Source organism: Centroberyx gerrardi, chromosome 21, assembly GCF_048128805.1.
Source record: "Centroberyx gerrardi isolate f3 chromosome 21, fCenGer3.hap1.cur.20231027, whole genome shotgun sequence".
Classification (NCBI taxonomy): Eukaryota; Metazoa; Chordata; class Actinopteri; order Beryciformes; family Berycidae; genus Centroberyx; species Centroberyx gerrardi.
Window position 1 is genome coordinate 5777522 of NC_136017.1, and position 11285 is coordinate 5788806.

General features: G+C 43.9%; 1 protein-coding gene across 1 annotated transcript; it reads right to left on the reverse strand.

The window, feature by feature from the left end:
- Positions 1-486: 486 nt before the first annotated feature.
- Positions 487-9609, reverse strand: fam171b (family with sequence similarity 171 member B). Its single transcript, XM_071923720.2, has 8 exons — positions 9426-9609; positions 6241-6474; positions 4238-4330; positions 3126-3284; positions 2799-2969; positions 2472-2588; positions 2235-2358; positions 487-1807 (listed from the first exon to the last, which is right to left on the reverse strand). Exons 1-8 carry the CDS (start codon positions 9583-9585, stop codon positions 487-489), a joined length of 2379 nt encoding a protein of 792 aa, XP_071779821.1. The 5' UTR covers positions 9586-9609.
- Positions 9610-11285: the final 1676 nt, after the last annotated feature.

An 11285-nucleotide genomic window follows, 5' to 3' on the forward strand; every position in this document is an offset into this window, starting at 1 on the left:
ACCTGTATCCGTGTTCATCCTGCAAGCTCACCAGATTTTGCTAAATAGAGGCAAATACTGTGCCTTATATCATCATATTTAATGATTACAGGCAGAAAGAAGGCACCCTCTATATGGGATAGCTACGGGACATCGTGTTCACACGGACACTTTGCTGTGAAGAATCTCGCTGGTGATCTTCAGTTTAGGGAGAATGAGAGAACATGGTGCACAAACACATCTACAGTAGCTACATAATGCTTCAACATGACATAGATCCTGCTTTTGTACTTGAGCTAGCTTATGCTTTCTTTGGCAAGGTTGTACAATCGCATAACCCAACAACAACAATGCCTATGTGAGCGCGAGTAAAAATTGAATTGCATGAGCTCTCAGATCACTCACTCACCACTGACACCACCGTGTGATGAAAATAGCTCACTATGGATTAAATGGTTAATGGGACATTTAAATTAAGCGCTGAATGATGAAAGAGAATGCTTGTCTCTAGCTTCGCTTGGTCAGAGGTCTCCCCTCGCGGACGTGCTTGGCACTCCTCTTCTCTGTCCTCCCCTTCTCCCTCACCTTCCTCAGGCGGCGCGGAGGCGGCGTGCTTCTCGACTCGCTGTCCTCCTGAGCGCTGGACGTATCCATCCCGTCTCGCTCTTCGGGAATATTGGGTATGGCCCCGCTGCTCCCGTCTAAAATGTTCCTCAGGTAAGGGTCCTCCGGCGTACACGTGGCCGTGGTACCGCTCTCACTGCTGCTCAGGTCCTGTTCTTCACCATAGCGCCCTGCTCTGTGGTGCGGGAGGGAAGAGGCCCTGATCGACGGCCTGTCGCGCTCCCCCTCACGGATGCTCTGCAGAGGCTCGTTCATGTCCACCCCTGAGTCCAGGCTGGTGTCGTTGCTGCTAGGGGGACGGTGGCGGCTCTGGAGCTCGATGATGGAGTGGCGTACCTGGGCAGCCGGCTTCCCGTCCAGGGAGACGAACCAGGCCCGGGGGTGAGACGAGGAGGACTTGCCCCGAGTCAGCTCCAGCAAGGTGCGCTCTGAGATCCCCTGTAGCTCGCTGGGCACTCCATGCCCACCGCTGAAGGCCTCCATACCAGCTGCCTCGTTGAGAGTCCCAGGCACAGAGACAGAGGATTCGAGGAGGTTAGTGTAGCGTCCCCACACACCAGGATTGGGGACTTGGCCTTGGGGAGGAGTCTCCAGAGGCTGGGGCTCGTCTTGGCTGCTCTGCTGTGGGTTGTTTCCAGCTTGGGAGTGGTGGTGTGGGACTTTGGGTAGGGTCTGGGTGTAGCTGTCTTTACTAGAAGGCTCTGAGTGAGCATCATACTCACCTCCGTTACGAGGGAAGGTGGCAGACTTGCAGCCCGACAGTTGCTGCTCCTGAGCACCGAAAAGCTCTGGAGCCTGAATGATGGCCACTGGCTGGTTGTAGATGTGAACCAGCTTGTCTTGGAAGAAGTTATCAGAGTTCATGTTGGCCCGGTTCTGTTCTGACTTCTCCCGGATTCGAGCCACCTCTTCGCTGTTGATGTAGTGATGCGGTTGCTGGGGACCTTTCATCCGATCCGGAGCCATGTTCTCATAAAGAGGAGCCGCCGCGCGACTCCCCGGGTCCTCCACGTAGATGTTGTAGTTGGCTTTGTGCCTCGGCGTGGAGGAGGGCTCGCACTGGACACTGCGTGAAGCCAGGCTGTGGTCACCGGAATGGAACAACAAACCCTCTTCCATGTGGGTCGAGGTGGTCTGGTCCTTTTTCAGAACCGCCAGTTTGGAAAAGCGTGCTCTCCTTCTCCTGGGCTCTCGACGAGAACCTCTGTGTGTGGGAGACACAGAATTTTATCAAGATGAACCGCAGTTCTATAGGGCTGCTTTCCAAACATGTCAGGCCGAAAGGGATTCCTCGCCATTTCTAATTTTAGACTGGTATTTTTCCTCACCAGACACTTCCATTTGTCCTCCATCCCTCATAAAAAAAGGGGTTGTTGAATAAATTGAATTTATGAGGTATTTCAGTCATTGTAATTTCTACCCACCTTGTTAAAAGTAAGCTTAGGTAGGTACAATATTATATCTAGACAAGTTATTCTGAAAAAAATGAATGTCCCAGTTCAATATGTGGAAATTATAAGGCAAATGAATATCATTTGAGTTCAATGCAATACACAAAGTGGGTCCAAATCTTTGTTTTATTTTATCGAAACTGATATTTAACTGGTAATTTCACTGCAGTGATTTCTTACCCGCAGTGACACAGCAACACGGAAAGAAATCCGATCACTACAGCCAGCGTTCCTCCCAGTATTCCCATTAGCAGGTAGGTGTGGTACGATATGAAATCCATAGAGCTTGCGTGTCCCATGTAACCTGGATGGACAAATTTATAGATATACAATACAGATTTCAGTTGAACGCTTTATACAAACAGCGCTTACATGACGTTGAATTCCAAAACCTTTAATATTCCCATGTTGTCATACCGTTTGATGAGGGCATGGGGGCAGCAATCCAGTAGCCCAGATGAGAGGCTGTGTAGGTCCAGACCAGGCCATCTCTGACCTTATTCACTATTCCCAGACCCTGAGTCTCCCAGGCACCTTCAAATAGAGAAAATAACTTAGTTTTTCTGTTGCTATGCATCACAGTCTCAGTCAATAAATCAATTGATGCACGTACTCTATGAGCTTACATGAATTATTGAGTGCCTTGTTAAGTATTATTTTAGCAATAATACCCAAGAGGGCAAGAACATCGTTAAGGGTACTTTGGCTTTAATACAACAGTTTTTAATTTAATTGTTTGCCTACCAGTCTTGATGTTGAAGGCCCAGGCTGGCACAGTATCAGAGGCCCTGAGGTTGGTGGTGTGTCCCAGGGGCAAGCTGATCTGGACGGGCCCTCGAACCTGGAGCTCCTCGCCACCAGAGTACAGCAGAGCACTAATGGCTGCCACCGCCTTCAGCTCGATGCTCCTGTACACTGAAAACACAAGCAGGAGTACAGTGAGAGGAGGAGTCGATCTGAGAAACTGTCAGTAAACATGACAATATGGCAGATTTTTTTCACTTAGTTTGAGAGAAATAGAAGATTTTACAGCTCCACACTAGATTGAACACGTCCTTAGAGAAGGCTCACCTGATTTGCTGCTGATGATGCCTGGAGTGCAGCTGACACAGTCCTTCGCTAGGTGGTGCTGTGGGACAGTCAGGTAAGCTGTCACTGAGGAGATGTTGCTGTTCTCAGAGAGTGTGAGCAGGTTCTTGGGGAATTTAATGTTGGGCTGGAAGGAGCTATCTGTGAAAACAACATGGGATATTATGCACCAGAATCTGGACACTGTGACAGCATATCTTTTAGTTTTAAGTGATTCTGCCATGATAGTGCAGGAAAGATGGAAGAGAAGTGATTGGAAGCTGCTCTTTGGAGTGGAGTTTCAACTGAGATCCAGAAGGCAAAAGAAAACCAAAGCACTCTTCACTTTATAGTAAAAATGCCTTAACCCTATATCATATATCACATCATATATCATCATATATCATATCACAAGCATATGTAGTCAAGAGAGGAACTAGGAGATGTAATTTATCCTAATTGATAGGGGGACAAAACGCTACAGTAGGTTTCATTTGTTCATATTCACACTTGTATCCACACAGTAGATCTGTGCGCTATTATTCTACTGTTTACTTGTATGTAAGATCACAACAATCAATTAATTTTATGTTCATAAAACATAAAAGGGAGCAAAAGATGGGTTGAAGTCAGTATTGGGTAAAGTCACTTTCAACAAATATTGGAAATAGTTTAGCTATAAAAAAGGGTTTTATCCAATCTCTCCTCTTCTTAATGAATCATGCTTTCTCTCACATGCTTTTCTCTATTTGCTCTAATATTCTCTATTTTTGTCTTGACTCATTTCTTTTCTTGGCACTTCTCTCTTACATTCCTGGGTCACTATTTGGGTCACTGCAATATTTTCTGGTCACTGCGGCTCTGACTCTTGTGCTGCTTATTACTGGCTGCTTGTAATACTGGTGATCTAGAAAATGAGGCTTGTTCCACAGCTGCACCCACTGCAAGTCGCTCCTGAAGGCTAAAAAGGTTTTCAGCTAAAAGCCTGATATGTAAAATGCAACCTATAAAGAAATGATTGAGAATGAAGGCTGTATCATTATTCTACAAATCACAGTTTTGAATTGAAGGTGAATTGACCCTGGCCCTCTGTAAGGTGAGGTGAGCACACATACCACGTAACTTCCCAGTGATGAGAACTGAGTCTTCAAACAGCCAGATGTTCCCCTGGTTATGAGGGAGCAGCAGCAGGGTCACAGCAGAGAATACTGCAGGGTCACAAACAAAAGGCACAAAAAAAATCAATCACAAATACCACAAATACTGTGTCAACAAAACAGTTCAGAGATGACAATGTCAAAGAGAGAAAAGAAAGAGAAAGAAAGTGTTTGCTGATTCTACTCTTTGCCAACTCTTTGTTTGTTTTGCGGTAACTCATTCAAGATGAATAATGATAAATGTGAATACAAAGCACTGTGACTAAGATCAAAAGTGACCATTGTGTCTATTAAGACAAGAGAAGTTTCCCATCATCCACTTTCTCTGCAAATGTATGTGGCTGTATAGTTTTCCACGCAGAAGAAAATTGAGGAAAAGGAGACAGATGTAATGAAATGATCAAAAACACAAGCTACGTTTGGTTGAGGATTTAATAAATGAGTGAAGAGGATATTTCAAAGAGAGGAGACGTGTTTCCCCGCCTTCTCCTTCTCCTGTGTTTTCAGGACACAGCGGCGGTTTACAGTGACTCACACAGCGCAGCCTGAGACCTGCAATGCCACCAGCAGATGGCGATACCGCTTCAAGTCTTTTTTTTTTTTTTTTTAGGGTTCAGCGGTGTGGTTGGACGGCACAAAAGGGAGGCGCCTCAGATGATGCGGAGCAAAGCGTGCCTCGTCAGCCTGCCGCCCGTTCTTTTTTCATCCCTCTGTTTCCACCCTTTCAGAATACTTGCTTCATCTTCCCCACCCCCCCCCCCGACAACCTCAACGCCTCTGTCTCATTCAGCCCAGTGAGAAGGGATGGAAACACCGACAATAGAGGCTGCCCACCCAGCAAGACCCAGGCCCCTTTTACATAAGCTCGGCGTGGTCATAGATCCCCCCCCCCCCACCCCCCCCACCCCCACCCCCCTGAGCTCGGGATTCAATGCAGGACAAAGACAGTTGGCTGAGGCAGGGGTATGTTTCACCCGAGCCTTGGCGACACGCACCGCTTTAGAAACGATCAATAAAATGACTGTGTAGCGCACGGCATTCAATTACACTTTACCATGCAGCGGTGCCGTGAATTGCTTTATCATGAACAAACCTTAGAGACAAGTTGTATGTTGTCGCAGAGAGCTCATCAATCTGTAATGAACGTAAATAATTCAGTCCTGAGAACGCGGGAATACTCTAGCTGGCGTTAAAGTGAATAAATGCATACAAAATGTTTTTATTTATGACTATACATATGTCAACAGCAAGACAGTAAAGCTTTCTAAAGCTTTCTCAGGTATTTCATTCTATTCTGCTCATAATCGTAATGCGACTCTGCTCTTCTAAGGAGAAAGGTCTATTTTGTTGTTTATCATTATTATTATTATGTTTTGACATTTCTGCTTTATTGCATAGGTGACAGCAGAGAGAGAGAGAGACAGGGGAATGACAAAGATGATGAGATGAGATGGCTTTCTCTGTTGCAGCCCCCAGTTTGTGATTTAGACTGATAAAACAGGTATCCTGTTACATAAAAACCTTGCCTAGTATAGCTTTAAGCATATTACAGGTAACTATATAGGTTATGAGTCATCTTAAGGCCTTTGCTTCCAAAATAGCTCTGTTTTTGAGGATAGAATCATCTGTGGTTTTGCAGCATTAACCGAGTAATGTCAAGCAACAACATTCTTCCATAATGGATATTTTGGAATGAAACCCTTCTTATACCAACTCATAACCTTTCAGTGTTTCAAGGTTTACCATTACCTTTTCCTCAGCAGAAGTTAAAGAGGCGGGCTTATGACTGAAAGGGAGCCGGATGGGAAAATTTAGGCTAGGAGAGTGAATAAGAAATACTCTCCTCTCCCTCAACAACCGCCATCTAAAGGACTGAACCCCCAATTCCTCCAGTAAAGCTGCTCAGCCAATCTTCCTTGGATACATAAAGGTTTAAAAAATCTATTTTGGGTGCTACTCACTGGGTCTCTTGGAGGTGCTCCAGGGTAGCGGGCTGGGCACGTAGCCTTCCATGTTGCCCAGGAGGGTGAGGCTGAGGTCGGGGCTGTAGGGCACCCAGAGCAGGACCTCGCCCCTCTCCCCGGTCCGGGCGGAGCTCCTGACGGTGTGGTTCACGTAAACATCCACCGAGGCCCCAGACAGCGGTTGACGGGTCACCATGTCCCTCACCAGGACCTTCAGGGCAAACTGGGGCTCTGGAAAGAGGACAGCACACATTTAGAAACATGTTAACATGCCGTCAATTGATAGATGTCCCTCTGTGACTTTTCCTAGACCCGCTTTTTGTTAAGTTTTCAAAATCATGCACAGAAATATAAGTTATAACTGCATTTATCCCCTTCCATTGACAGCTTGTTGGCTTTCTCCTAGACTTCCAAAATCCATTGTCCTTTCTAGTGTTTGAAAACTGTTTCTGAGTGTGTATAATTTGGGATTTATTACTGCAGAGAATGCAACGGCTGATTGATACAGTACGACAACAAGTGCATCACAGCAGACATGCAGAGACCAGCAACAGCACTCACAAAGTGACGGGATGTCACAACCAATTGATGTGAGGTTATTGCTTTAAAAAAAAAAAACGACTTCCTTTTAAGCCGCGTTTTGGAGAACAGAATGGATATTTAGTCATGATAGTTTTGAAAGGCACAGCATGCAGAGATCAAGTCTGCACAATCCCACAGTGCATTTAGTAGTTAGCAGTCTGTTTGAATGAGATCTCAGCTTTCGGCTCCCCATCAGGTGCCTTAAGCTCTAACATGCAGAATACAGAACAAATAGGTTAGTTGGCTTACCACAGTGCCACAAAACATACATAAAATGGTAAAAATGGTAACTCAAGCTAATGGGGTTTGAGTTAGGGTTAGTTACCTACCAACATGGCTGGTAGAGGAGATGAACCTTGCAGTTATTTAGTAATAACTTCAAAACAAAGATTTCCCAGCGTTTAGTTTGTGGTAATTTCCTTCCCCGATCAGTACGTCTCCACTAGTATACTATCTGTATGCAGACCTGCCTCCACATCATCCTCTCAGCAGCCGACATATTCCCTCGGTAACCTTTCGCTCACCATGAAAAAGTGATGAGGCGAGGCAGAGCTGAATCGGTAGGAGGATGAAAAATACATCAAAAACCAAGTGGCAGCGGAGAGGAGAAGCCACATGCCACGTCTGACGCTCACGTTTCTTCCCCTCCAACCTTCTTGCATACTTAAGCGTTCAGGCACACGCCCATGTGCAGACGGGCCGACTTCAAAGAGCCACTGATACGCATATGGCCTACTTCTTCATTTTCACCTTGTATCTCCAAAATGTCAACGTTTCAGCTTGACGAGCATGCATTTTTGAGTTTGAAAGCGTTTCATAGACTTAAGGGTTGTAGAACTTTGTCAAACCACGTAATCCTTCTAACCCAAAATAACCAAAATCAGAGGACAACAAGCATCTGTTTTAAATTTCAACTTTTTACGATAAGGTGTGGCAGTGTGTTGCTGACATATGAAGAGTTTCAATGCAAATTATACCACCAAAATACCACAATTTGAATAAGATGATGCCTTCCATGTTGGCATGAAAGTACCTCACTCATGTTGTTTGTCTCATGCCTTTTACTTAGGAAGCAGTAACATTTTAGACAATGTAGAGTAATCATCAGTATTTCAGCAATGCAGGTAAGTTTTTTCCCCCCCAAAGTCAATCAAGAGTTTTGGAAATGAACTCTTTATATGTTGCATTGTGCTAAAAAAAATTCCAGAAATGTGTGCTGTCCCAAATCAGACAAATGACAGCAATAATGTGATTTATACTTTATATCTAGAGTCTATATCTGTGACTGAGAGACAGACACGGCCGGTGGAGGTACTACGGAGAGTGTAAATATTTTGGGTGCCTGGGGTGGGGGTGTGTGGGATGGGAGACACCCACCATACACACCCACTTCAAATGTAAACAAAGAATTTGCAGCAGCGAGGCCATCAGCGGACATGAGCTTACCCACTGTATCAGCACAGTACAGCAAAGGATTAATATTCACCTGCACTGGCCAAAAAAGATAAAGCCCCCAATCCCTCACACCTCAACATTATACATCTTAATCCTATTAGTCTGACAGCTAGACTGGCTGTGAAAAATAGCCTCTCATTCAGACAAATAGCCCTTCATTTAAGACAGTTAAGAGCTTACAGAGAACATAGGTTTTTGGTTTAACAAAGACAGGTGATGGATGGTATATTGCATAATTAGGCTTCCTTTCATTGTTCATTTTTATCTGCTTTTTATCTTTCCACAAGGTATTGGTATTGTTCATTGAGTAACATATCAGGAGTCATATTGACTTCCCTGTTGTTTCTCCAATAGAGCAAATTGCCCCATACTGGAAAAAATACAAACACATATTTCAGAATATACAGAGACAGAGATACAGTACGCCTTAAATTAACCCAAAAAATATCCAAGAATGTATTTGCACATAAAGATGACATTCGTTTGAAATATATTTTGACCACTGGAAATACATTTTCTTCATCCAAAAGTATCTTGTTGCCACTCAAAACATATTTTGATTGAATGTCATCTACTTGTACATGCTTGGCCATTTAAAAAAATATATTTTTAAAGGTATCTCCATACATAGGCTATTGCTAAGTATATGTGAAATGTTTTTTTTTCCCTAAAGAACTATAATAATCCTACAATTAATCCTACAAATATCCCAAGAAAACTGCAAGGCCCTATAGGAATGGTAGGCTATTCCTAGTGATAACAAGGAATAAAAAATGCCATAAAGTAAACAAAACGCTATAAGATAAGTGTAAACTCACTACTGAGTATAGACACATTGTAAGTCCCTATAGGAATATCGCTAATAGGAATACTGTGGTGATATATCGTTGAAGAATCGTTAAGACAGTCAACAGCTTTCAGAAAACAAAGACAGGTGATAACACATGGGATATTTTCTCCTGCCTCATCATTTAATGGGCTACCATAATAATAGGAGTCACGTTGACTATCGTTACAGCTAATTTCCATTTTCCCAAACAATGACTGACCCAAGCAGACAAAACCGTTTGAACCGTGTTGTCTCGTTGCGTGTTTACCTGCTATTAAAGCAGGCGGAGTGAGAAATTGGCCCGGAGCGGTCGGGCCGGTGGCGGGCGGGTCTCTTCCGAGCGCGGCGGTGAAGCCATCATTGTCCCCGGGCGAGGAGGAGCGCAGGCCGCCGCCCTCCTCCGCTGCTCCCACCGCCCCATCCGGGCAGGAAATCAAAAGCACCGACAGCAGCAGGTAGCGATCAGCGGCAGGCATGGCGAGAGGGAGCCCAGACTCAAAGACATAACGAACATAACGTAAAAACCGAGGTCCCGAAATGTGTGTGTGTCCGTGTTATGAAGGCCTCATGTCGCTTTCGTGGGTCTCTGCAATCTCGGTGTGGTGCTGAGGAAAAACCCCCGTGGAGAAAGGATGCGCTGGTGCTGAGGCTGGGTGTGTATGACCGAAGATTGTTTATGTTGCAGAAGAGGTGTCGCTCGATCTTCTGGTCTGCAAATGTAGGCGGTAACCCTCACGCATGCGCCGTGTTTCTCCTTCGCTCTGCAGTTTTGCCACGGGCAGACAGCATTAAAGTTACAATGAAATTAAAAATGACTTTTTTCACCTTGTTAGATAATTTCCCATGTCATAAAAATACACATTCTTAACAATAAATGTCCCAAATTCACACAGTTTTTATTTTTACTGAGTTGTTACTGTATTTTTATTTCAAAATCCCATTACTTTTACTCCCTGGAAAACAGTGCATCTTTAATGGTTACCATGCTGTGGGCTTAAATAAAAATTCCAACCAATAATATTCAGAGGTTTTTGAACAGTCCCATTTTTTTAATGGAAGATCAACAATAGACAATGTGTTGCAACTTTTCCATTAACTTTTGTCAGAAAAAATAAACTCTACTTTATTCTGTCGATGTTTCAGTCCTCTGACTTTTGTCGAGACATTTTCTTCTATATGTTTCCATTAATACATTGAGAGCACATAAGGAGCAGACTCTGTGATGATGATTGCGGTACCCAGAAATAGTGGCAGAGTGAGGGGTCTTGCTTGTTTATGCACTTTGGTAAGACGGGAGATGCTGTTACATCATCGGGGTCTGGGAGATGGGGGGGGGCCTCTGTCGGTACAGTAGATCCCTGATGGTTGTCTATTTTTATCTCCAATGCTCTATTGAAAAAAATATAGTTAAAAAAATCTGAATTTTAAATTTACATCAGAATCATCATTTTGGTTGAGGTTTAAAATTCAATGTTAAATTAACATTCAATCAGTGTGGATAATTGATTGCGTTGTCAACATTGAAAAGGCAACATTGAATCATGATTGATTTATAATAAATTAAATAAAGGATACATTTCTGAGAATTTCTGGGTCCGTCACTTGTAATATTTTCAATGCACAGGCACGATGGTGCCAAGAGGAACACTGACAGCTTCATCAGACTGATCAATAAAATGTTAGACTGGTGTAGTTTATCACAACATGTCTTAGAAAAGGCTATGTTACCATAATCTGTGGGCAGCTGGTTTAATAGGATTGGAAACTGGTCAGAAGTCAGCAGATTGTATGTTTAAATTTGAGGTTTCAGTCAGTAGCTCAGAGGAGTAAACTGTTTCTAGAGCCCTTTGAATATTGTAGTTCACAACCCCAGTTAATGTATTTTCTTTATTTGAGAGCCACTATTATCATGACACTATGACTTTGAGAGAACAAGTTCAGAAGCTGAGCCTACTGAGATGAGTAGATAAGTTGCCTGATATTCAGACTGAAGGGCCATTTTGTTGCCGCTCTGTTATTCTCTGGATCCCTCAACAAAATCTGAAAAGTGGGCGGGACACGATTCAGGAGTCTGGAACCGAGCCAGGCTAATGCCAGCCAGTATCTAGAGGAAAGACCGAAAAGCTCTCAGAAAACAAGCTCAGAAGCCGTTTGACCCAGTGGCTCAAAGTGCTGA